Genomic DNA, 27958 nt, shown 5'->3' with positions numbered 1-27958 from the left:
TAAGCATGCATATCATTTAATGAATAAATAAGAACCCTTGGTTGTCATATAATCAAAAGGCTTAAAAAGAGTGTAAAAGTATTTGTAAAAATATGTCCCTTAATCCTATTCTATATATAGATAAAGGTGACCTTTTGAATAATGTAAAAATGAAAAAGTTTTGATGAGAACTGGACATTGTGGGGCGAAATTGACTACAACCCAAAAACCCAAATAAGATGTTGTCAAGTTTTCACAAGCTTTGGTTTAATTAATAAACCTACTAGAATTGGAGAAAGCAAATGTTTAAGACCAAATGATGAACAACCGCCGGTGTTTATGTGCGTATGATATCCATCAACCCGGATTTCATATGGAATTTCAAACACTAGCCACTTCCTAAAGATATTTTTCATTCCTTCTCAGCAATTACCACGAAAACATCCTTCCCAGACCACCTCCTCCTCTCGCTTTTGGCAGGGGGATTGATGGCAGCTCTCTCAGCTTTTTCCATACGGTAACCAATCATCACCTCTCTCCTCTGTCTCGCTCGCAACATTATTTCATAGAAGCTTAATTCCTCACCCTCCCGTAGATAGAGATCTGCTTGCCTTATTTGCAACTCATTACCCTGTTAAAAGAAGAAATATATATAGTTTAATAAAAATACGGTTTTTTAATGATTTTATCCAGGATACTAAATTAGGTGATTCTACTGCTTTACAAAAAGCAGTTTATAGAATTTCAACTTGCATTTTCATAATGAAAGGATATCTCCTCCGTATTAGCAGTGTTTGACTCCGGGCGTCAATCAAGACTTTGCATACTAAAATCTGGTAACTACATTTTTAAACCAAAGATTTGTCAAACTACCACAGGGAGGGTGAGCAAAGGTCGGAACTATGCAATTAGCGTAATTAATTTCATTCCCTTGTCTGTGACTGGGATGGCAAATCAGCGATGATGTTAGCAAGATCATGATCGAGCCTTGGAGTCAAGTCACATGTTTTAGTGGACATTTTGATGGGAGAGACTATGCTAAGTCTATTTTGGCTGCAAATAAAGTTCCGGTTCTGCCATGGTAATAGTATTGAATCATATATAACATTGTTATCAGAAAAAAAAATTAAAAAAGAAAAAAGAAATCACATATAAAAAAAGGGACGAATACCTCCTCAGCAAACAGCTCTTCCAACACATCATTTATTTGCCGATCCTCTGCTACCATTGCCAATGCCATGCTGACGAGCTCATTCGATAGCACATAATCACTGATCTTTGACATGGATAATAGATTTTTTGTCCTTGGGTCCAGAATTTCACTAATTATAACCGACTTATCTGAAGCTTGCTGCATTTCCCCTATCCATGACCCTTGATAGAAGCTTCCTCTTTCAGCACGTGTTACCATAGGGAGACGCTTAGCCTGGAATAACATAAAAATTGTATGCTTGGAACTGAGGATAGATAAACCATGAAAACTGATAACTCCAATCTCGTCAGCAACCACAATTATTATATCTTCACAAATAGTCCCCAGAAAATTAAATCTTTGATAATTGAAGTAAGAAGTAATTCTACTAAAAAGTGCCAAGTTGGATACAATAAACTATGAATATTAATACCCAGATGCATTACATGCTAAGCTTTCTAATTTGACTTGTGCCCAAATCGATGTATACAGAAATGCAGATGGGAAGAGCAGTGAAGTCGACCCACCCAGAAAAAGAAAAGAAACACACAAAAAAAAAAAATCTAATCTTTTGCACCCACGAGTTTTTCGAAAGCTAATTGCTTAAGTTTGTTGTGTACTCAAAGGTGTACTCAAATCAAATCGCAGATTACCTGAATATCACGAATTAAAAGTAATGTGGCAAGAGATCTGGAATCAGCTTGAATTGCTGAATCTTCCACAGATTCATCAGCCAAAATTAAGATCTGCACAGATGAATTACAACATGAGCGCATTTTTAACCTATGAAGTGAATCATACATGTACATAATTATCAGAATCATCAGCAAAAAATAAACACCCTGCACAAGGCCTCCAATGGAGGTTGAAGCCTACAGAGATAATCTAATGCATGCTTGTCACTAACTGGTCTACCACATTTCAGAGGGTAAGATAATATCACCGCTCAGATACGGTAACATTCAGCCATCAGGTTCTTTCCCATTGCAGGTCCTTTTGATGTTGATCATTTCACATACAACATGAATCCTCATTTTCGATAAGTAGGAACTTTTCATCCTTATTCCTTTTTACTACTTGATATAAATACTTGTAAAGAAGGGACCATATATTTTTGCTGCTCACCGAATCAAAAGACTGCAAAGGAAGGCTCTCCAAATGACGCCGTATTACAGCATTACCCTCGCGGTTAACCAAATTTATATTAACCAACCGGCTGACGTCAAGGCCACCATCAATTAGCTTCTTTTCCCTCTCCTTTTCAGCAACCTCGTTAAACATCCAGAGCTCGGAACCTTCGGCTAGAAAGGCATCCAATACCTAAATATCATATGCATGAATATAATTTTCTAAAGGTAAATTTAATAATCAGTTCACAGCACCAATGTAGATGTGGGAGTGAAACTTCTGAAACTTTTAAATTTGAATCAAGAAAAAGCAGCATAGAGAAACAGAAAGCTGTCTCTGAGATTATTATCATCAGTATGTATACTATAACTGCTCCCTAAGTACTGGAAGCATGACTGCAGACATCTTGTGGCATTACCATAATCATATCCTCCATATCTCGCCGCCAACCACAAAAAAGTATCCTTTCTGTGGACTTTGGAACAATAAAATCTTGGGGTAGACTACCTCTCCAGACCTGCAGCATTCAGGCGAAGAAAAAGAAAAATTAGGGGCGTCAATAGAAAGAACTTACCACAAGCATATCATCAATGTCCCTCCTCCATCCACAAAGTAGAATCTTCTGTGGCTTTCTTGCTGTTCGGGCAATATGTATGAAAGATGCCTCTTTGACCTGAATGATCAAAGTGATTATACTTTTGTGAGTTTTAATTATGGTATCTCCCATTACTATAACTCCATGGTAGGCATCATCCTAATGCGGACTAGAAAAGATTATTCTTTAAATGATTGACCTCTAACTTATGGCCCTTTCTCTCCAGCTTTAGTTTTCTTTGATTGCATTTTCACTCAATTTCTGTTGATTGATTCTGACGTTTGATCAAATTCTCATGTGCATAACTACAGAAGTCCTTTATTGCATTATATGATAGGTAATAATTGTGGCGGAAAGGGTGCACTAAATGGGGGGAAGACAGAGATAAGGGGACATGGGAAGGAGGAAAAGGCGCTTAAAAAAGCACTTCACTGTGACAACAGCCCGGGAGGATGGTAAAATAAAATTGACAGACCTCACAACATCTAAGGGCCACTACCTAAACGATCATAATCCGATAAATTGAATGATTTTATTTTTATTTTTTTCAAAGTTAAACACCGAAACATTGAAAACAAACCTACAGCTTCTACAGTTATTGTTTTCCATAATTAATCATCAGAAAACTAATTGAATGAATGATTCATAACCAAATCAAATATAAAATCAAGGGCATGCCGCAATACAGAGAACTAGCAAGCAAATTATCCACTGATAGCCACGTCACCAGAAACTTTCTTTAATGGACATTTCTTTTCTATACATGTACCATATTTTTAAATAATCATATGATATAGTGGTATCCATTCTCAACGTTGGAAGACCTGAGTTCAGATCTCATGGATGACAATTGTTGAATAAAAAAAATACCCGTAATATATTATTTATTTATTTGTTCTGGCACCCTCAAACAGTGAGCCTAAATGCACTATGATATGGGGCCTTTGAGAACTAAACTAAAATATGTTTCTTTTGGAAAAAGAATTATTAACTTGTTAACATTAAGTGGACCATCACCACAGGCAAAGGGAGAAATAAAACAGAAAAAAGAGAAAAGAGAAAACTGGCAGAAACACTAAACTAACAGTTTGACATTTCTATTACTTTAAATGAATTGGAAATCACCGTTGGCAATGCTGCAGGAGCATAGGTATCGTCATCCTCTGCTATGACAAGCACCTCATCACCTTCTTTTAGAACATAAGAGTCATCGGGATTCAAAATAATCTTACCACCTAATGATGCCACCTTGACTCCACAAGGAATGGCATCAGGAAAACTGATCAATACATCCTCGAAATGCATGCCATCCAGCTGTGGCCATCTTTTGATGTAGAACTCACAATGTTCAAACCCAAGAATATCTTCCCAGATCTGCAATGGTCCATCCGGGAAAAAAGAAAGAATAAAAAAAATCAGTGACAATAAAAACAAAACAAAGTCAAAAGTATGTGCGCTAACAGAAACTGACCTGTGCAAGTCCAGGCTGCCTAGCACATTGAATCATCAAACGACCAATTACATCATGAGCCACAACAGTTTCAACAAGATCTCCACCAACAAGTTTAACAAGAACCTCATTGTCAAGATCACTTAGTTCAACTACAATATGTCCTCGAAGCCCTTCTTTTACTCCAGTCAGACTTAAAACTGTTCTCAATGCACGGGCATCACTCTGCATTAAACCAACAAGTAAGGAATATATAGTATCAGTATCAGATATACGGTAACATAATTATTTTCATTCAGATGTACCTGATCAGCATTTCCATCTTCGGCAAGGACAATTATTGCACGGGCCTTGGAAACAGATACCTGCAAATAGTGGTTTAAGCAAACGCATTGAGAAGATACCACGAAGAGCTTCAACAGTATTTGATTGCAAGCACTCAATGCTTTAAAAAACTAGTATTGAGACTAGCCTAGGCGGTTTTATGGGAGGGGCTATCAAGAAAAGGCCTCTGCCAGTGGGAGTGGGCTATAGAGTAGCCTTAGGCGCAGTCGAAGCAGCACCTGGTTGTTTGAATTTTTTTATTTATGTGAAAGAAGTCCAAACCCAAAACGACGTTTCTATTAGTTTATTATGCCTTTAAGATGTGAATTAGAGAAATAATAAAAAGAGTGATGCCACAGATCTGCCCCCATATATATACATACATACATACATATATATATATATATACACAGAGAGCTTAAGGGGAGGGATCCCCATTTTTTGAAAAAAATGGGGATTAGGTGTGGGGCCCACTTCACATCAATTTTCAACGATCCGAACCGTCTATTTTGTTAGTCTCGATTCATAGATCATCCTTGCAAAAATTCAATTCAATCCGAAACCATTTGCCTATTTAATTATCAATATCAAATTTCATATTTTCTTATATAACAAAGTATTCGTTCATTTCCTTGAACCCAATTAGATGTCTTAAACATTTCCAATTTAGCTAATATTTTGCAAGGATGATCTATGAATCGAGACTAACAAAATAGACGGTTTGGATCGTTGAAATTAGATGTGAAGTGGGCCCCACACCTAATCTCCATTTTTTTCAAAAAATGGGGATCCCTCCCCTTAAGCTCTCTGTGTGTGTATATATATATATATATATATGTATGTATGTATGTATATATATATGTTAAGTATTATAATAATTTTAGGTAGATGCCACGGATCCGCCCCCACATATATATATGTTAAGTACCATAATAATTTTAGGTACTGTGAGGGCTATCCATGAAATACCTTGGTTTCACCTTCGCCTTTTAAAACATTGCAAGAAATACACAATATATTTGATATGGGCAACACAAGGTGGTTGTTTGGTATAATATATAATTGATAAACTAACTTCAATTGGGAAAACAACTCCTATTGGGTAACAATTTAATCCTCTAGGACTATATTTCTCAATAGCCTTAGGACAACTCATCATGAGCTGGAAAACCCTGACACGAAGGTCCATTGGGCTTGATAGCACCCAGGGATTGGGCCTAGGTGGTTAAGTGGGGTCAATATCGGTTTATGGCAGCCTTAATAGTGGACACTTATGGAGCCCGTGACACAACATTGTCGATGTGTTTTTCTGTTTTAAAAAACCCATGCTTTAATACCTTAATCTAATCCCGTGTTTTCTAGATCCTTCCTTACTCCTTATTATTACCCAAACAGGGTGTTTAAAAATTGGAACTTCCAAAACCCCTTTTATAGTCCCTCGTCCACACAAACCACAAAGGTTTTGAGAAATTCCTGGAAAAAGGCTTTCTATCTTCTTTATACAACGAAACAAAATTTATTTGATCAATTTTATAAAAGGAGGAAGAAAGTAACATTTGTAAGGGATACTTAACACCAGTAGGAGCGAAGGTGAAAAGTAATCAGAGAACTAAAGTTGATTTGAAAATAGGGAACTCTGAATTTCCTCAACAGCAAGTAAAGTTGATTTGCAAATAGTGAACTCCATGAGCGTCTGACAAAACTTACAGAAATTTTCTGAAGTCCAAAACAGTTTGGGAAATTAAAATTTCTCCATATGATTTGGTAAAAATATGACTTAAAGTGAGAAGACCAGAGTGACTTGAGTTGTCACATGAATACTTCGTCCCAAGTTCCAACCTACATGAGTCTTTCTTTGCTGAACTGTATAACTATAATATTTCAGTGATCCTACTGACGTAGGGATAAAATTCAGTATAAATTATTGGATAAATATATAAATTCATCACATTTCAATGTCCCTCTCCTATCTGAGGATGTTTCACCGGAAACTCATGGATGTCGCAGAGGAGAAAATAATTCTATGTTTTAAAGTAAAACAAACAAAAAGAAGGCAAGCAATCATACCTTTTTCAAATCAGCCAAAATAAGAGGGCTCCCACTTCTGCATATTACAGATGTTCCTTTGAAATTAAACTCCATTTTAGCAATGTCAAGTTCCATTTCCTCTTTGTCTCGCTCAGCCATGACTACAACAATCCCTCCACCTAAACTCTCATTAGCTATTGCAAGCTGATTCAATAGTGATCCCTGAACTTATAGTGGAGTTCTTAGCAACGGGAATAAAAACGCAATTCAAGCTACTAATTATTGTCTCCCAAAAGTAAAGCTCGAAACTTTTTTTTTTTTTTTTTTTTTTTTTAAGTAAGCAGCACAGTTAGAGATTACCAATTTATCACTCCATCCAAGAATTAAGGTATGGTTTTGCTCAACCACCTCACTTCTCCCTTTCCTCAACGAATCAAATTTCTCCGAAATTGCATCAGAAACGAGTCCAAGCATCATTGCAAATATGAGCATACCACCAAAGCTAATGGAAACTGATACAAGCCTTTCACCAATCTTTTCAGAGTCAGTATGGTTGCCAGAATCAGCTACATAAGTCCACGATAACCAAAGACATTCTGCTAAGTTATCATCTTTTACTCCAAAGAGTGCTAACCCCCCAAGACAAATTAGTAACAGAGTTGCAACTAACAATGCCAGCGGCTTAGAATATGGGTGGACAGATAAAAACAGATCAACCTGATATGCTAGCTGTTTGTTTAGGGAAACTTCTTCTGAAATGTTTTCTGATGATCTTGATCTAGAGACATAATCGATGTACTTGAAAGCTAGGATAGGTATGGATAAAAGTGTGAGGGAGACCATAAGAGCTAATCTTTTTAAACTTTTGCTAGGGAGATCGCTTTCCTGCCCAGAGAAACTGATTAGCTCCACAGATTCGGATGAATTGTAGTCTTGTAGTTGAAATTCAAGCTTCGAAATATATTCCTGAGAAAAGTACGTGTGCCTCAATTAGCATGCTCTTATCATATTAACAAAGTTCCATCCATTATGTCGAAGAGAAATGAATAGGTCCAACTCATATCTAAAGACACTACATCTTAGTAACATTTGGAAAGGAATATTCATCATTGAAAAGCAAAAGAGACCTTAAAGGCTGCCATCTTATCTGAGCAACAATCAGTTTATCATTCTTTGGTGGGAAAGGACTTCACATCTTAGTTCTATTCCAATTTAATCTTGCACTGAACAAGTATAAGGCTCTCACCAGGAACATAAATTTGATTTCATATGAATGTAATGTTGCAGCCATTTATGTTTTTTTTTTCTTTGGTCAATCACAAGTATTATCTGAAAGAATAACCAAAACCGGAAGAGGCTACACTTAATACCTTAACTGTGCTTAGTTCTAGTATGTGTTTCCAGCAATGTATTAAAAGGTGGGGGCATGGCCAAGGCGTCCAATGGATAGCCCAACCTAGGTGCGAGGTGAAGCCCCATGGAACCTAAAATTTTAATATATATATATACACACACACACACACACATACATATAAGTATATTTATAACAATATAATACTTTGTAAAAACAAATATAATTATAACTAAATCAAAGATAATATCGTCTTCTGTTAACTGAAGCAACCATTGTTGACAAAAGAATTAGGAAATCAGACATGAAATCCATTGTAATTAATAGAGTAGTTGTAAGCAGTAAATTTAAATATAGGCAGTAGTTTCATAGCAGTTTTTCATGACTTCTTGTACTGGTTTCATACCTGATCATCATTGCTTGTATTCCTATATAAATCCTCCGATTGGGAGATGAATATATCAAGAAATTAACTCTATTTTGGCATGGTATCAGAGCCATTCTGATCCAAAAAAGAGTTTCTATTCTAATTAACCTACTGGCACTACCGCCATCTACCCCATAAGACCTGCAGAATAGCAGGCCTTCTACTTTCATACCAATCCAATCTCTCTTTTTGGCCATATCTGCCAACATCACTACCCATATTGAGCTTGTTAACCATATACATTCCGCTGCATCTTTACCCATCTTCTCTCCATTTGCAATATCTCCACGAACCCAGAAAACTTTCCAAAAAACAAAAAAATTTAAATACTACCGCATACCCTATAAACCATACCCGTTGGAATCACCCAACAAACCCGTGCCGTTGCCTCTTCCTCCTTGCATTTTGTTCCTGCATCTCTCTCTGTGAGACTCTCTCTTGTTTTAATAAAGAGAATTCGTTGCAGTAAAAATGGGTGACTCCAAGACCACTGTTTCAGCTGCTGTTACACTAAATGATATGTTTCTGTATCACCCCAGACAAGTTGGATGGGTCCAACCATTCCTCGTGGTCCCAAAGTGTCCGCATCTACATCACTGGCAGAGGCAAATGGTCTTATGTCAGTGGAAAAAAGAAGGCACCAGCAGAAGCCGATGCATCGTATGCTATATGGGAGGAAGAGAATGCCATGGTTCAATCTTGGCTTCTCAACTCCATGACCAGAGATTTGTGGGCCATTTTTCTCCAACTCTCTACTGCAAAAGATGTTTGGGATGCTGTTACCCAAACTTACTCGATTGAAAAAGATGCATCAAAATTATATGAACTTCGCCGTCAAGCACTGGCGACTCGCCAGAATGGTGAGCCTTTATCTGCATATTATGGTAAACTTCAGCAAACATGGCAAGAAATAGATTTCTTGCGTCTTGGAAAGTTGAAATGCGCTGATGATGCTGCTGCTCGAGAGACAGAAATTTCAGAAGAAAGGTTGTATGATTTTCTGGGTGGCCTTGATCCTCATTTAGATCATGTTCGCAGTCAAGTTTTGACTCAAACACCTTTGCCATCTGTTCGTGCTGCTTATGCTCTTGTGAATGCTGAAGCAAGTAGGCAAACCATTATGTTGGTTGACCCACAAGTGGAAGGATCAGCCATGGTAGCTGCTCCGTCTCGATTTCCCCGTGGAGTCTCAAATTCTCGATCAGGTGGATCTAAAGTTACCGATACTAGGAAGTGTACTTATTGTGACAAGGATAAGCATACTAGAGACACTTGTTTTAAGTTGCATGGATATCCTTATTGGTGGGTTCAAAAGAAGGAAAATCAAAAGAAAAGCATTGTTAGATCACAAGCACACCTGACTACACCAACGCCTTCCGTGCCTCGAGTAGATCAATCTACTCACTCAGTTTCTCCTATTACTGCTCCACTTCCTTAGTCGACGCAGGTAACTTTGGTTTTGCCTTGAACACCACATTTGGTGCTCCAAATAAAACTTGGATCATTGATTCTGGGGCTTCTGACCATATGACCAATAACTCTTCATGGTTTGCTTCTCACACTACTCCACCTTTAAATACCGTTAAAGTTGCTAATGGTATTTCCACTCCAGTGCTTGGAGTAGGCTCCATCTCATTAACAGCATGCCTATCTCTCTCATCTGTTTTACATGTTCCTAATCTTTCTCACAATTTTCTTTCCATTGGTAAACTTACAAATCAACTAAACTGTCTTGCCATCTTTTCTCCTACTTATTGTTGGTTTCAGGATATTCGAACGAAAGCGTTGATTGGTCATGGTAGAGAGAGGGGAGGTCTATACTACTTGGACTTACCACCAGATTGTGAGAAGACAAGTTACAGTTGTCAAGTGGAGGCTAAACAATTTGAAGCTTCTGAAAAAATTTGGTTATGGCACAAAAGATTGGGACATCCTTCCTTTCAGTACTTGCAATATCTATTCCCTTCTTTATTTTCTAAAGTCAAGGTTTCTGATTTCCATTGTGAAACTTGCATCTTTTCTAAAAATCATCGTGTCTCATTTCCTTTAAGTTCCAATAAAAGTGACATTCCTTTCTCTCTTATTCATTCTGATGTTTGAGGACCATTTCATATTCCTACTTATACTGGTGCTAAATACTTTGTCTCTTTCATTGATGACTGCACTCGAGTTTTTTGGGTATACTTACTAAAAAGTAAGAGTGAGGTTATGTGTATTTTTCCAATCTTTCATCAAATGATTCAAACCCAATTTAATGCTAAAATTCAAGTTGTTCGATCAGACAATGGGAAAGAGTATTTGAATTATGGACTTGGAACATTTTTTCAACAAGAAGGTATCATTCATCAAACATCTTGTCCACATACTCCTCAATAGAACGGTATAGCAGAACGTAAAAATCGTCACCTCTTGGATGTGGCTCGATCTTTATGTTTTGCTATGCATGTTCCTAAACGTTTTTGGGGCGATGCCATTCACACAGCTATTTTTCTTATCAATCGCATGCCATCACGTGTTCTCCAATTTCAAACACCTATCCAAACCCTTTCCCAATATCATTCTCTTCCTTCACTCCTTCATATTCCTCCAAAAGTGTTTGGTTGTGTCTGCTATGTTCACGTCCACATGCAAAATCGTGATAAGTTGGATCCTAGAGCCATCAAATGTATGTTTATTGGCTATTCTGCTACTCATAAAGGGTATCGATGTTACTATCCTCCCAATGGGAAATTTTTTGTCTCTATGGATGTTACCTTTCAGGAACAAGAGGCTTATTTTTCAGAGGGAGATTCGGCCACTTCTCTTCAGGGGGAGATGGGGAGTAAGGAGGAAGAGCAGTTGCCACTTGACATTGGTGGTATGCATTTTTCGGATGAACACTTGTCTGATGCCGGTGCAAATTTGCCTAATGATGAGGCAAAGAGTGGAAAAATATTGAAGGTGTATGAGAGGACAAGAAAAAGGGGAGATAAAGGAAAAGAAAAAGAAAAAGTGGATGATGAGATAGACCACCCACAGACAGATCCCCTCATTGACCAACTCTCTGACCAATCAGCTGCTACTCGTACGAATTATCCTAAGGTAAACACTCATTCTCCCTCTCTTCAGCCTACTATATTTGATGAGTCCAATCATGAGATTTCATTAAGTGCTGATCCAAATGATTCAAATGAACCACATCATGAGTCTCAGGGTTCTCGTTATCCTATTCGAGAAAATCGAGGGATACCCCCTGTTCGTTATGGTCATTCTTCTACAAAGGGTATTCAATATCCTATATCTAATTTTGTTTCATCTCATTGCTTGTCAGACTCTTATATAGCTTTTGCAAACCAATTGTCATCAGTCTCAATTCCTAATACGTTAGGGGATGCTCTTAAAAATCCAAAATGGAAAAAAGCTATGATTGAAGAGATGGAAGCTCTTCGAAAAAACTCCACTTGGGAATTGGTTAAACTTCCTGAAGGCAAGAAACTTGTTGGGTGTATATGGGTGTTCACAGTAAAGCATAAAGCTGATGGTTCAATGGAGAGGTACAAGGCTAGATTGGTAGTCAAAGGTTATACTCAAACCTATGGCATTGATTATCAGGAGACATTTGCTCCGGTAGCGAAGATCAACACTATGAGGGTTCTTATGTCATTGGCAGCAAATCTAGGGTGGCCTCTACGACAGTTTGATGTGAAAAATGCATTTGTACATGGAGACTTGGATGAAGAGGTAAACATGGATCTTCCTCCTGGATTCACTACCACTTGCAATTTTGGCAAAGTATGCAGGTTGAGAAAGTCCTTGTATGGATTGAAGCAATCACCAAGGGCATGGTTTGGCAGGTTAGCTCAATCGATGAGAAATTATGGGTTCAAGCAAACTCAGGCTGACCATACCTTATTTCTTAAGCATGATAGAGGTAAACTTAGAGCCTTAATTGTTTATGTGGATGAGATGGTGGTTATACGAAATGATGTCGAGGAAATTCAAAAACTTCAAAAGTATCTAGCCAAGGAATTTGAAATGAAGGACTTGGGTATTCTGAAATATTTCTTGGGTATTGAAGTTGCAAGATCAAAGCATGGCATTTTTCTTTCTCAAAAGAAATATGTTATAGACTTATTAACTGAGACTGGGATGTTAGCTTGTAAACCTGCAGACACCAATTGAGCAAAACCATAGATTGGGAGACTATCCTAATGACGTTCCGGCTTACAAGGAAAGATACCAAAGATTAGTTGGGAAGTTGATTTATTTGTCTCATACACGACCTGACATAGCCTATGCTGTAAATGTGGTGAGTCAATTTATGCATAGGCCAAGTGAAGCCCACATGGCTGTTGTACAACGCATTCTCAGGTATTTGAAGTCTGCTCCTGGAAAAGGCTTGATGTTTTCCAATCATGGACATCAAGAAGTTGAAGGATACACTGATGCAGATTGGGTTGGGTCAGTAACTGATCGTAGATCGACTTCTGGATACTTTACATTTGTTGGAGGAAATCTAGTTACTTGGCGCAGTAAGAAGCAACATGTAGTGGCTAGATCCAGTGTTGAAGCTGAATTTAGAGGTATGGCACACGGCGTGCAAGAATTGTTATGGTGACAGGAGCATATTTATGCGCCTTAGTTAGCTAGTTCTTATGCATCTTTGTTATGTTTTCTTCGTTAAAGTAGTCTTTTAAGCTACTTTCATGTGTTTTCAGGTTTAAAGGACATATTACATGAAATGATGCAATTTGGAGCTTTTGGAGCAAAATGTGAGCTTGGATTGAAAAGGACATGCTTGGAACACAAGGTTGGGATGGAATTGAAGAGTTGAAGATTTGAGGTTTCCTACTCGAAGTAGGAAAGCTAAGCCTAAAAGTTTCCATTTTGGGTTGATCTTTCCTAAATCGGAATTGGCAACCAAAGTTTCTAAAGTTGGAAGTTTCTATTCTTGAAGGTTTCCATTTTTGTGAGTTTCTATTCTCGGCTTTGGGCTTTTGGATGACCCATCCTTACTTCTTGGACCTATGCCGCACCTAAACCCTAACCTTAGTCCACTTAATCAGCCGCACCTAGGCCTTGTTCACATGCAAAAATCTGATTAGTTACCCTAAGCCCAATGCCGCACATTTCCATCCTAGAAGCCCTATTTTACAAACCTTAACCCTAGCCCATTGTTTTAATCTGATTTGTTAGGGTTTTTAAGTGCATATATATTTAGTTTCTACACCTAGCCGCACCATTCTCCCTCTCCACAAAATCAGAAATCGTCTAAACCCTACTCCCATCTTTGCCGCAACTATCATCCATTCCAGCCACCATTCATACACTTTGCCGCAACCATCCCTCTACTCCAGCCACCACTCTACACCTCCATACACCATCCATACCCCTAGCCGCACCACCATACCATCCTAACTCCCTTCTAAAACCAAAATCACATCCAAAAACACCCTAAACCCTCTCTGCCGCAGCAAGGAGAAGAAGAAAGAGGAGCTTGAAGTCAGAAATTCAAAGTGGAATTCTTGAGCGTTTTAGGTGTAATCTTTCTTATGTCTTCGATGTTTCAATTCAATAAACTTTATGTTGTGAGTATGAGGAACTAAACCCCCTTAGTTGGGGGGTAATTCGAAACCATGTACATGCTTGCAATATGATTTGATTATATTCAGTTGTTATTTCATAAGTTGTGGATTCAATTCGTTCATCTATTTGATTGATAACTTATTTGTGTATGTTGATTGAGAGTGCACGCTTAGTTTTCATGCATGAATATGATGCTAGATTATGAGGGAGTTTCACCTAATAGTTACAATCTTATAATCACAAGTAGTGAAGATCGCTTGAAAACGATCGCGTTGAATGAATTCTTAGCATAAGTTTCATGCAATTCATAGTAATGAATGCTTCGTCAATGCTTATGTTTTTCATAGAACGTAATGATTCTTGCTTGTTTCTCTATTATGCAATTCATGTAGGGAACTTGTAGGGAATGTTTTGGGTTGTCGTATGCAATCATCCAACTTAATAACTTGTGGAAAAACTGAGGGTTAATTAGTGCAATTCAGGGTTAATTTGGGGCGTTGAGTATTCATAATTCATTGGAAGAACAACTGAAAATCGTTTTGTTTGCAAGTGTGACATGTGTGGAGAAGAACCTCCTAACTAGCCTTTTAACCATCTATTTCACCAAAATCGTTTTTACAATCTGTGTTAGTTAAAGTTTCTGTTTTTGTGTTAAATTTTCGTCCAAAACAAATCCCCCTTATTTTAGAGTCTTAGATTAGTTAGAAAGTGTTTTGATTTGTGTTTCTAAGTGTTTTGATTCAAGTTTTCATCCAATTTCGTCCAAATTAGTGTAGGTGCTCAAAACTGTCCAGAAAGTGGTTTTTAGGCAGTTTTGAGTCTTCTAGCTGCTGTTTTGAGTTCTAGGGTTGTTTAAGTGTTTTAAACTTTAGTTTTGCATTCTTTGAGTCTAGTTTAGTGTTTTAAACTTTGTTTTTGAGTTTTTAGGTCAGTTTCCAAGTGTTTAGCAATCCCTCCTAATCCCCGGTTTAGAACGATCCCTACTTACATCTTTACTACAATTTGACAAAAAGAGGGTTTAATTTGTGTGCTTATATATTTCACATCAAATTTTTGGCGCCGTTGCCGGGGATTAGCAATTTTGCTAATCCCTTGGATTGTTTTGTTTCTTTTATTTCACTTTGTTTCTGGCTTTGTTTAAAGTTTCTGACCTAATTTTGTTTCTTGTTTCTTAGGTACTAATGTATGACTAGAAGCTCTCAACCGGTTCATGCGAACATCTTGGATTTTGACGACGATTTTGAGAGAAAGTTAAGAAGAGCTAGAAACCAGCAAGAACACCATCCACCCAATTCCGAATCTGACCTTGAAGAAAACGTACAAGAAGAGGAGGAGGAAGCCACGGCAGGGATATTTGAAGAAGTCCAAGGCATGGCCATGGACAATCGTACACTCAAGGAGCTTTCCGCCTCGGGTTTGGATAATGCCGCACCCTTGTGCATCCAATACCCCGTGGCTGCCCAAGGTAAGACAGACGAGTTTGAATTAAAGTCAAGTTTGCTTCATCATATTCCTAAATACCATGGCTTGTCCATGGAAGATCCTAACAAACATTTGAAAGAATTTGAAGTAGTTTGCTCTAGTATGACTCCCATCAATGTTGATGGAAGTATCTTGAAGATGAAGGCTTTTCCATTCTCTTTGATGGATAAAGCCAAGGATTGGTTATATGAGTTAGCTCCCGGCACTGTCACTTCTTGGGAGAGTATGAAGAGAGCGTTCTTGGAGAAGTTCTTTCCAACTTCTCGCATCATCCTCCTACGCAAAAAGATAAGCGGAATTCAGCAAGAAGAAGGTGAGTCTTTTCCTACATATTATGAACGATTTAAATCACTTGTTGCTTCTTGTCCACAGCATCAGATGAAGGAGGAGTTGCTTTTGCAATACTTCTACGAGGGTCTCCTACCTCTAGAACGTCAAATGCTTGATGCTTCGGCGGGGGGAGCATTGGTGGACAAAACACCCATGGCTGCCAAGGTCTTGATTGCTAATAGAGCGTTGAACGCTCAACAGTACGAGGGTGTAGGCCAAAGAGGACCCCCACGGCACCAAGTACATGAGGTAAGTGCAACTTCCGATCTTCATTCACAATTGGCTAATCTTACTTCTATTGTTTCGCAGATGGCCGAGGGAATGAAGATGCAAGGACCTGTGATATGTGGCGTATGTTCTATCCAAGGACATGTCTCCGAAAAATGTCCTCAACTCATCGAGAATGGCGGATGGGAGAATGCGAATGCCATTGGGTTTCAAAGCCAAAATCAGTCAAGACATGATCCATACTCCAACACATATAATCCGGGGTGGCGAGACCACCCAAATTTCAAGTGGAGGGAGCCCCAACAACCTCAGAACCAAGGAGGCTTTAGGCAACAACCCCCGGGGTTCTTTCCCAAAACCTACGGCCCACCCCAAAATCAAGCCCAATCCGGCCCAAGTGCCTCAGGTACGTCTCTTGACAATGATGCACTTCTTAAGATACTAACTAAGTTGTCTAATGGGCAGGAAGATCAAGCGAAGGCTATGCAAAACCAAGATAAGAGGGTGGACCAACTTGAGAAACAAATTGGGCAGATTGCTGAGTTCGTAGGTAAGTTTCGAGATCCCGGACAACTTCCTAGTTCCACCATTCCAAATCCAAAAGGAGGGTTTGAATCAGCCAAAGCAATCACCCTAAGAAGTGGTAAGGAGGTTGGGGCAGGTTCTTCATCAAAAACAGGTCATAACGAGGATGAAATTGTGCAAATGGAAGAGGAGGACTCAAGGTTGCCCACGGAAAAGGTGGTTCCACCTTTGCCGCAAGTCCCTAAGGCCCCAAATCTGCCCAATTTGTCCCACAAAGGTAAGAATGTGTCAAATTCGGTTCATACTAATGTTTTCCCTTCAATTGTGCCTTTTCCTAGTAGGTTCATGCAAACGAAGAAAGAAGAGGCAGAAAAGGATATCCTTGAAACCTTTCGGAAAGTTCAAGTTAACATACCTTTGTTAGATGCAATCAAGCAAGTTCCAAGGTATGCTAAGTTCTTGAAAGAGTTGTGTACCACTAGGAAGAGGATGTCGACTAAGGAAGTGGTAAAGGTAGGTGAGAATGTGTCCGCCATCTTACAACGCAAACTACCTCCCAAATGCAAAGATCCAGGTAGCTTTAGCATTCCTTGTGTCATTGGGAACACTAGATTTGAATCTGCCATGCTTGATTTAGGTGCTTCTATAAATGTTATGCCATATTCCATTTATGCATCTATGAACTTAGGAGCGTTGAAAAATGATGGGGTAATAATACAATTGGCCGATAGATCTAACGCCTATCCAAAGGGAGTTTTGGAAGATGTTCTTGTGCAGGTTAATCATTTAGTTTTCCCGGCGGATTTCTATGTCCTCGAAATGGATGAATCGGACCATGCTCCTTCGCTGCCCATTCTACTTGGAAGGCCATTCATGAAGACGACCCGGACGAAGATTGACGTGTATAGTGGAACTTTGTCCATGGAATTCGATGGGGAAGTTGTTAATTTTAATCTTTCTGATTCCATTAAATACCCTAGTGAGGACCATTCATGCTTTTCTATTGATATAATTGACTCTTTGGCGCAGGGATATCTCGACGATTTAAATGACGATGCGCTTGAAAAAGTCATTACACGAGGCATGGAACTCAAAACAAAGGGGGCAGATTGCATGCATACCCACGGCATACATGAGTCATCCCATGCCGTGCCCCCTAGTGAGGAATTACTTGAAGTTGTGGCTGCCCTTGAGTCCTCACCTAAGCTTGATGGTAAGTATACTAACCGTGAGTCCATTCCCATTTCGACTAACAAATTGCTTCCATCCATAATTCAGGCACCTATCCTTGAACTCAAGCCTTTGCCAAGCCATTTGAAGTACATTTTCTTGGGAGAAAATGAAACACTACCTGCCATTATTTCCTCCTCCCTCACGGCACAAGAGGAGGAGAAATTGCTTCGAGTTTTGAAGGAGTTCAAATCTGCCCTAGGTTGGACATTGGCCGATATTAAAGGTATAAGCCCTACAACTTGTATGCATCACATATTTCTTGAGGAGGGGGCCAAACCAACTAGAGAGGCTCAACGCCGTCTTAACCCTCCGATGATGGAAGTAGTGAAAAAGGAGATCATAAAGCTTCTAGATTGTGGGGTTATCTATCCAATCTCGGATAGTAAGTGGGTTTCGCCCGTTCAATGCGTGCCAAAGAAATCCGGAGTGACGGTGGTAGCTAATGCCGAGAATGAGCTTGTCCCTCAACGTATTCAAACCGGTTGGAGGGTGTGCATTGACTATAAGAAGCTAAACACCACCACGAGGAAGGACCACTTTCCATTGCCGTTCATTGACCAAATGCTTGAGAGGTTAGCAGGTTATGCTTTCTATTGTTTTCTTGATGGTTATTCTGGTTATAATCAAATTGTTATCTCACCCGAGGACCAAGAAAAAACCACTTTTACATGCCCGTTTGGAACATTTGCATATCGTCGCATGCCTTTTGGTTTATGTAATGCACCTGCTACATTTCAAAGATGCATGATGAGCATATTTTCTGATTACGTAGAAAAGATAATTGAAGTGTTTATGGATGATTTTAGTGTATTTGGTGATGCGTTTGATAGTTGCTTGCATAATCTAAGTTTGATCCGAAAACGTTGTGTTGAAACTAACCTTGTACTTAATTGGGAAAAGTGTCATTTTATGGTTAAACAAGGTATCGTTTTAGGTCATATAATCTCTGAAAAGGGTATTGAGGTTGATAAGTCGAAAATAGATCTTGTACGTCACTTACCCTCTCCAACTTCGGTTAGAGAGGTTCGTTCGTTTCTTGGCCATGCAGGATTCTATCGTAGGTTCATCAAAGATTTCTCGAAGATAGCACAACCTCTTTGCCGACTCCTACAAAAAGAAGTGGCGTTTGAATTCACAAAGGAGTGCATGGCATCATTCAACCAACTCAAGGAGTTGTTGACCACGGCACCCATCATTGTTCCACCGGATTGGAGTCTACCTTTCGAGCTCATGTGTGATGCGTCCGACTATGCTTTAGGAGCTGTTTTAGGACAAAGAAAGGACAAGAGGCCGCATGTCGTTTACTACGCCTCACGGACGTTGAACGATGCACAATTGAACTACTCCACTACGGAAAAAGAACTCCTTGCCGTTGTCTTTGCTTTAGATAAATTTCGATCATATTTAATTGGAACTAAAGTAATTGTTTTCACTGATCATGCAGCTCTGAAGTACTTGCTCACCAAAAAGGAGGCCAAGCCACGGCTAATTCGATGGATATTGCTACTTCAAGAGTTCGACATAGAGATTCGGGACAAGAAGGAAAGTGAAAACGTGGTGGCTGACCACCTAAGCCGAATGGTGCATAATGAGGAGCCTTTGCCGATTTTGGAGACATTCCCCGATGAACAATTGCTGTCCATTAAGGTTAGTGCACCTTGGTATGCCGATATTGTTAATTATTTGGTGTCAAAACGTATTCCAAGTGAGTTCACTAGGCACCAACGTGATAAACTTAGGCATGATGCACGGTTTTATGTGTGGGATGATCCGTACTTATGGAAATTTTGCCCCGATCAGATTATACGTCGTTGTGTGCACGATTCTGAATGTTATTCAATTTTGAGTTTTTGTCATACATATGCATGTGGAGGGCACTTTGGCACACAACGCACTGCCCTTAAGGTGTTACAATGTGGATTTTATTGGCCTAGTATTTTTAAAGATGCTAAAACTTTTTGCTTAACATGTGATAAATGCCAACGAATGGGTGGTATTAGTGCTAGGGACCAAATGCCGCAGGTTTCTATCCTAAATGTTGAAATTTTTGATGTTTGGGGTATTGATTTTATGGGTCCTTTTCCTTCGTCGTATGGTTTTACATATATTTTGCTTGCGGTTGATTATGTGTCGAAGTGGGTGGAAGCAAAGGCCACCCGGACTAATGATTTTAAGGTGGTTACAGATTTTATTAGAACTAACATTTTTGCAAGGTTCGGAATGCCACGAGTGATCGTTAGTGACGGAGGGTCACACTTTTGCAATCGGACCATTGAAGCGTTATTGAGGAAATACAGTGTCAACCATAAGGTTTCTACACCTTACCATCCTCAAACTAATGGGCAAGCCGAGGTTTCCAACCATGAGATCAAGCAAATCCTAGAGAAGACCGTTGGGCCAACGAGGAAGGATTGGAGTCTACGACTTGATGACGCACTTTGGGCGTATCGTACGGCGTACAAAACCCCCATTGGGATGTCCCCTTTCCGACTTGTCTATGGCAAGGCGTGCCATCTTCCTGTTGAATTGGAGCACAAAGCACTTTGGGCCATCAAGAAGTTTAACATGAACCTCGAGGAAGCAGGAAGTCAAAGGAGATTGCAATTGAATGAGCTTGATGAGATACGGCGCGAGGCGTACGATAATGCAAGCATTTACAAGCAAAAGACCAAAGCTTTCCATGACAACATGATCCGTGGGAAATCATTCTCAATTGGGCAGAAAGTGCTATTGTTCAATTCCCGTTTACGTTTGTTTCCCGGTAAGTTACATTCTAAGTGGATTGGACCGTTTGTTATTACTAACATATCTTCTTATGGTGCCATCCAGATTCAAAGTCTCAAAACAGGTCATGAATTCCAAGTGAACGGACACCGTTTGAAGCCATATTTTGAGAACTTTGTTGAACAAACCGTGGAGGATATTTCCTTGGGTGCCGTGGGCACAAATGGAGAGTGAATGGGCTTTTCGTCCGGCTGCAAGACGTAAAAGAAAGCGCTACTTGGGAGGCAACCCATGCAATTCAACAAAGGAAGACCAAGGAATCACTCCAATTCCAGATTTGCGTTCCTAAACTCTTCACTTTGTTGTTTATTTCTAATCTGCCTATTTAGTTGTTTTAGTTGCTGTTTGTGTGTTTCCTTTTGTTTAGTGTGATTTTATGCTTGAAACATTGAGGACAATGTTTGATTTAAGTGTGGGGGGGTAACTAAGTATTTTAGATGCAAATTCGTGGGATTTTATCACCCTTAACTTGGAGACTTGTTCCTTGCTGTTTTTAAGTAATTTTGAGCAGTTTTGGTGTGTTTTAGTATGTTTTGAAGTAAAAATCCGAAAATCACATAAAAATTTGAAAAATTTGTTTTAAAAACCCAAAAAGAGTTGTTTTTGTGTGTTTGTTTGTGTCTTAGGGTACCTTCCAACACAATGATGAGGATTCGGTTTGTAATTACATGGCTGTTAAAGAAGAGTGATTAACATGGATGAAAGTTTGATTTACTCTTTGTTTATGCTTATTTGTGGTTATAACTTATGAATTCACATGCAATCATAAAAGAAAAAAATCAGTTTTTGTAACATGCTTGAAGGAAGGAACTCAAACTAACGCTACAACCTTGTGAGACTTGAGCCTAAACGTTTATTTGGAGAGTTAAAATCTGTGCATTCTTTGTTTTCTAAAGTCGTTGCATGACCTCATTATTCTTTGCTTGGTTGCTACTTAGAAGGCGTTTCATCATTTAGTTCCAAATGCTAGAACTCATGTCCATTTCATTCAAAGCATGTGATTGATGTGCATAACACACATTCAAGATGAAGTTGTGTAGTGACCACCACCTTAGCCAAAAAGCCGTGTGTCCTATGTCACTGTGATTTGTAGGGTTTTAACCCCATTGAGCCTTGTTAGCCTTCGTTATTTGTTAACCCATGTTTTCCTCACCTAGCCTAGATTAGGACCATCCATACCTTGTTCTTAAAGCATAGTAAAGCATGATTCAAATTGAATTCCTTTTGATTTATGTTGGCAGAAAACAAGTGCGGGAGAAGTATTTCTTTTGTGATATTGTGTGCCATAGGCACGGCAAAGAAAAAAAAAAAAAAAAAAAAAAAAAAAAAAAAAAGAAGGAAAAAATATGAGAAGTATGAAAAAAGAGTGGAAAAGTTGAGACAAAGACTTCCAAAGTATTGTTTGTTGAAGTAAGGGTCCAAAACAATGAATTTGACCCTAAGGAGTTGTTTAAGTCTTCCCCTTGTGTGTTAAAGTTAATTTCTGCAATCTAAGTGAATTCTAAGTCTCAATTTCATTGCTTTGCTTACTATCGCTTGAAGAACGTTTATTTTCTTTATCCTTTCCTTGTTAACCAACACCCCGAGCCCCATTACAACCCTTAACTTCTATCTTGAGTGTTATGTGTTTCAATTTGTGGAGTTTGAATTTGGTATGAGCGTATGGTGTCACTGGTTCTCGCATCTAAGTAGTAGCATTCCATTCATGAGATCATATCTAAACATGCTTCTTAACTCTAGAAATTGCGTTCTTTGTGATACATATATGTGAGCATTCGTTTTCATATCTACATCAATCTTCTCACATATGACTAGTGTAGGGTGTGGAGTTAGAAAATCTGAGTGAAAATAGAGTGTATATCTTGTAAGGAATTGAGGGAATTCTCTAAGGCATGTTACTACATTCAAAGCATTGTTTTAATTGATTACTTGTGAACTAGTGAGTAGTGGCTTTAATTAAGTATGTGCTTGTGTAAAGATGACTCAAATCTGTGGGGATAACAATCTTTAACATGTCATGTGCATTGGAAATCCCCGAGGCAACGTTGGAAGGTTTAGGTTTGTTTTGGTTAGTTGGTTTCGTTTTGTTTCCTTTCTTTTGTTTGTTTTGCTCGAGGACTAGCAAAAGCTAAGTGTGGGGGAATTTGACAGGAGCATATTTATGCGCCTTAGTTAGCTAGTTCTTATGCATCTTTGTTATGTTTTCTTCGTTAAAGTAGTCTTTTAAGCTACTTTCATGTGTTTTCAGGTTTAAAGGACATATTACATGAAATGATGCAATTTGGAGCTTTTGGAGCAAAATGTGAGCTTGGATTGAAAAGGACATGCTTGGAACACAAGGTTGGGATGGAATTGAAGAGTTGAAGATTTGAGGTTTCCTACTCGAAGTAGGAAAGCTAAGCCTAAAAGTTTCCATTTTGGGTTGATCTTTCCTAAATCGGAATTGGCAACCAAAGTTTCTAAAGTTGGAAGTTTCTATTCTTAGAGGTTTCCATTTTTGTGAGTTTCTATTCTCGGCTTTGGGCTTTTGGATGACCCATCCTTACTTCTTGGACCTATGCCGCACCTAAACCCTAACCTTAGTCCACTTAATCAGCCGCACCTAGGCCTTGTTCACATGCAAAAATCTGATTAGTTACCCTAAGCCCAATGCGGCACATTTCCATCCTAGAAGCCCTATTTTACAAACCTTAACCCTAGCCCATTGTTTTAATCTGATTTGTTAGGGTTTTTAAGTGCATATATATTTAGTTTCTACACCTAGCCGCACCATTCTCCCTCTCCACAAAATCAGAAATCGTCTAAACCCTACTCCCATCTCTGCCGCAGCTATCATCCATTCCAGCCACCATTCATACACTTTGCCGCAACCATCCCTCTACTCCAGCCACCACTCTACACCTCCATACACCTAGCCGCACCACCATATCATCCTAACTCCCTTCTAAAACCAAAATCACATCCAAAAACACCCTAAACCCTCTCTGCCGCAGCAAGGAGAAGAAGAAAGAGGAGCTTGAAGTCAGAAATTCAAAGTGGAATTCTTGAGCGTTTTAGGTGTAATCTTTCTTATGTCTTCGATGTTTCAATTCAATAAACTTTATGTTGTGAGTATGAGGAACTAAACCCCCTTAGTTGGGGGGTAATTCGAAACCATGTACATGCTTGCAATATGATTTGATTATATTCAGTTGTTATTTCATAAGTTGTGGATTCAATTCGTTCATCTATTTGATTGATAACTTATTTGTGTATGTTGATTGAGAGTGCACGCTTAGTTTTCATGCATGAATATGATGCTAGATTATGAGGGAGTTTCACCTAATAGTTACAATCTTATAATCACAAGTAGTGAAGATCGCTTGAAAACGATCGCGTTGAATGAATTCTTAGCATAAGTTTCATGCAATTCATAGTAATGAATGCTTCGTCAATGCTTATGTTTTTCATAGAACGTAATGATTCTTGCTTGTTTCTCTATTATGCAATTCATGTAGGGAACTTGTAGGGAATGTTTTGGGTTGTCGTATGCAATCATCCAACTTAATAACTTGTGGAAAAACTGAGGGTTAATTAGTGCAATTCAGGGTTAATTTGGGGCGTTGAGTATTCATAATTCATTGGAAGAACAACTGAAAATCGTTTTGTTTGCAAGTGTGACATGTGTGGAGAAGAACCTCCTAACTAGCCTTTTAACCATCTATTTCACCAAAATCGTTTTTACAATCTGTGTTAGTTAAAGTTTCTGTTTTTGTGTTAAATTTTCGTCCAAAACAAATCCCCCTTATTTTAGAGTCTTAGATTAGTTAGAAAGTGTTTTGATTTGTGTTTCTAAGTGTTTTGATTCAAGTTTTCATCCAATTTCGTCCAAATTAGTGTAGGTGCTCAAAACTGCCCAGAAAGTGGTTTTTAGGCAGTTTTGAGTCTTCTAGCTGCTGTTTTGAGTTCTAGGGTTGTTTAAGTGTTTTAAACTTTAGTTTTGCATTCTTTGAGTCTAGTTTAGTGTTTTAAACTTTGTTTTTGAGTTTTTAAGTCAGTTTCCAAGTGTTTAGCAATCCCTCCTAATCCCCGGTCTAGAACGATCCCTACTTACATCTTTACTACAATTTGACAAAAAGAGGGTTTAATTTGTGTGCTTATATATTTCGCATCATATGGCTCAAGATTTTGTTGAGAGATTCAATTCTACAAAGCCATCAAATCTTTATTGTGATAACAAAGCTGCCATTAGCATTACTCATAATCCAGTTCAACATGATTGTACTAAACATGTTGAAATGGATAGGCACTTTATTAAGGAAAGGTTGGTTGATGGTACCATTAACTTGCCTTATGTGAAGAGTGATGACCAGCTAGCAGATATTTTAACAAAGGCAGTGTCAAGTAGGATTTTCCATCTGTCACTCAGTAAGTTGGGCATTCAAGATATTTATGCACCAACTTGAGGGGGAGTGTTAACTGAAGCAACCATTGTTGACTAAAGAATTAGGAAATCAGACATGAAATCCATTGTAATTAATAGAGTAGTTGTAAGCAGTAAATTTAGATATAGGCAGTAGTTTCATAGCAGTTTTTTATGACTTCTTGTACTAGTTTCATACCTGATCATCATTGCTTGTATTCCTATATAAATCCTCTGATTGGGAGATGAATATATCAAGAAATTACCTCTATTTTGGCATCTTCTTTATTACTAAGTCTAGTTGTACTTGGAAACTATGTCATATAGTCTTAAAATGTTGCAATTATTTATTTTATTGTAAGCAATTATAGAGAACTTCAAGGAAAATAAGAATGAGTGGTCACAATTATAGGAAAATTTCAAGCGAAATAAAGGTTGAATGTTGCAATTATAAGTAATTTAAAAAGAAATAAAGGCTGAGTGGAGTAGTTATAGGGTATTTCAAATGATATAAACTAAAGCAATAATTATGAGAATTTAAAGGAAAAGGGTTGAGTGGAGTATTTATAGGGTATTTAAAATGAAATAAATGAGAAAAATAAAGGGTTGAGTGGAGTATTTATAGGGTATTTAAAATGAAATAAATGAGAAAAATAAAGGGTTGAGTGGAGTATTTATAGAGTATTTAAAATGAAATAAAGGCTGATCGGAGCAATTATTATGGAAATTTATGGGATTTGGAGAGAAAAAGTCTCTCATTCTTCTTCGTTGAAACTAGAACGACAGAAAACATTTCACAAAAACCTAGATTTTGAAGAAAAAAACATCCAAATAAATGCCCCGAACGCCCTAAGGCGCGCCTCCACCGCCAGACGCGCTCTGGTGATGCCTCCGCCCACTCCCACGAAACTAAGGCGGCAACTCTCACGCCCAGCCTCGGGCTAGTTTTTTAAAACACTAGTTTCCAGACTAAATCTCATTAAAGCACAATGCTTAATGGTTGAATTTGACTATAACATTTTGTATCTCACAAGCATTTTAACCAAAAATCAACCTACTCCATGGACAGGGCATGATGGCTGATTTTGGTGATTTCAAATTATGGTTATTCAAATTTTGACAAATACAAATAAGACTAAAAATTCTTTCAATTTCCTAGCTATTCGTATTAATGTGTCTTCAGGAAAACCAATAAACAAGTGCAATGCGAAAAAGAATGATGACACGTGAACTACAACTTGGTATATTTGTCGCTACAAATTAATTAATTTCAGATTTAAAAAACAGAAATACAAACAATTTATTTAAGTTATTACGTGAATCTAATATAGGTTTAGATTAACAATAAAAAACAATATTCCATGTTATGTCAACTAAGTCTTCTTTTTCTTTCATTTGGTCATTAACTGATGGTCCTTGCTATTAGATTAGCTCAAATAATGTTGCTTTCGAATTTAGTTTTCAGTGTTTGGTTCCTTTTCTCGTACGATGTTCTTTAGTCTATGTTCGCGTGAGGGAGTTCCAAATCCCTAGTGATTTGAGGACCAGTTAGTAAGGAATGGTGCACAAAATGTTAGATAAAACGGGATTAGAAAAGCACAGTATTGCAAAGGCATGTAAGAGGAGGTTTGTACGAACTAAAATCCCTCAAACATGCCTTTGCAATGTTATCTAACACTTTGTGGGTCAATTCCTTACTAGCTTGGAAGTCCATCACCCAAACATAGCCTTAATGTTTTTTGTTGCCTTCATTGGGATAGACGTGTGCTTTTTTTTTTTTTTTTTTCTTTCTTTTGTTCCTAATTCTGTCCAATTCCCACTTATGTTGCTTTCGAGTTCTCAACCAATTTTCATTGAATTTCAGATGTTTGTTGTTGATTTACGGAACACAAATTTCCTAACTGTAAAGGCCTATACAGAAAATTTAAATATATTTGCACAAGTAATCAATATTAAAGTAAAATATATATTTGCACAAGTAATCAATATTTCATTTCTTTCCTCCTTAAACAAATTATCGTATGAATTCAATGTAAATTATCGCACATTATTTATTAAGCAAGAAAATACCTGCAACTCATTGACTTTGATATGCAGACAGAAATTCTGGTACACCACTGATGAGAGTACCGTCGTCACAATCTGTCACATGAACAAAAAGGTAAGAGGTTCAGGCCCCATTTCGTCAATTCAATTCAATTAGAGAGAGAGAGTACCGCAGCTAAAATGACCATTTTCCATCGAACCCTGAAGCCATGTCTCGTAGAACCAATAAACTTGTCGCCCAAAGCAACCTCAGATCTTCTTCTCGAAACGCCGTCAGAAGCGCTCCAGCTGGCCTGCCTGTCGACGTTTCGCCGCGGCTGCTCTCTCCGGCCACCGAAGTCGACTCTCCGTCGAAGCCTTTCATGGTTGAAGGATCTGCGTAGGGCTGAGCTTGAGGACGAAACGCCGCGACTCGGCGGCGCGGAATTGGGGGACGAAACGCCGTCAAGCGGCTGCCGGTAATCGGGAGGGAGGTGTTGGGACTGGAATGGTCTGGGATTGGTCGGGAATCTTCGGGGGTATTTTGGAAATTTCGAAGAGTGTGAGTTAGCGTGGATGAAGGGAGGTGAGGGAAAGTACCAGTCTCTGCTGGTGGAAACGGAAGTGGAAGCGACTGATGCTGAGTCGGAGTGGGGGGACATGGTGGGCATAATCTTAAAAGTTTAAAACTTTTTTGGGACATTGAATTTCGTGATCATTTATTTCTGCTAATCATATCTCTAAAATCGTATTAAGAGAAGAGCTTGTGGCAACTGATTTTGAATTTGGACAGGCTGCTTAAAAGTATGGTTGATTTGGAAGGGGAGTTATTTTAATTTCAGGTAACAACAAAATTCGTTGACCAAAAATTAACAGCCTAACTTATAATGATTTTCATACTAAAGTATTT

At 38.5% G+C, this 27958-nt stretch overlaps 1 protein-coding gene across 2 annotated transcripts; it reads right to left on the bottom strand.

The window, feature by feature from the left end:
• Positions 1 to 177: 177 nt before the first annotated feature.
• Positions 178 to 27932, bottom strand: LOC103418116 (ion channel CASTOR-like). Of its 2 annotated transcripts, none has more exons than XM_029099034.2 (12): positions 27240 to 27932; positions 27094 to 27165; positions 7057 to 7662; positions 6736 to 6918; positions 4650 to 4709; positions 4366 to 4569; positions 4020 to 4268; positions 2718 to 2816; positions 2297 to 2491; positions 1825 to 1917; positions 1151 to 1405; positions 178 to 610 (listed from the first exon to the last, which is right to left on the bottom strand). In XM_029099034.2, the coding sequence occupies exons 1-12, from the start codon at positions 27717 to 27719 to the stop codon at positions 392 to 394; spliced, it is 2715 nt and encodes a 904-aa protein (XP_028954867.1). In that variant the 5' UTR covers positions 27720 to 27932; the 3' UTR covers positions 178 to 391. The 2 variants fall into 2 exon arrangements, with proteins under 2 accessions (XP_028954867.1, XP_028954868.1); XM_029099035.2 differs by lacking the exon at positions 2718 to 2816 and adding an exon at positions 2874 to 2972 and having other exon boundaries at positions 27240 to 27856.
• Positions 27933 to 27958: the final 26 nt, after the last annotated feature.

Source organism: Malus domestica, chromosome 16 (genome assembly GCF_042453785.1).
Source record: "Malus domestica chromosome 16, GDT2T_hap1".
Taxonomy (NCBI): Eukaryota; Viridiplantae; Streptophyta; class Magnoliopsida; order Rosales; family Rosaceae; genus Malus; species Malus domestica.
Note: the sequence above shows the minus strand (reverse complement) of the source record. Positions and strands in the feature narration are given on the sequence as shown.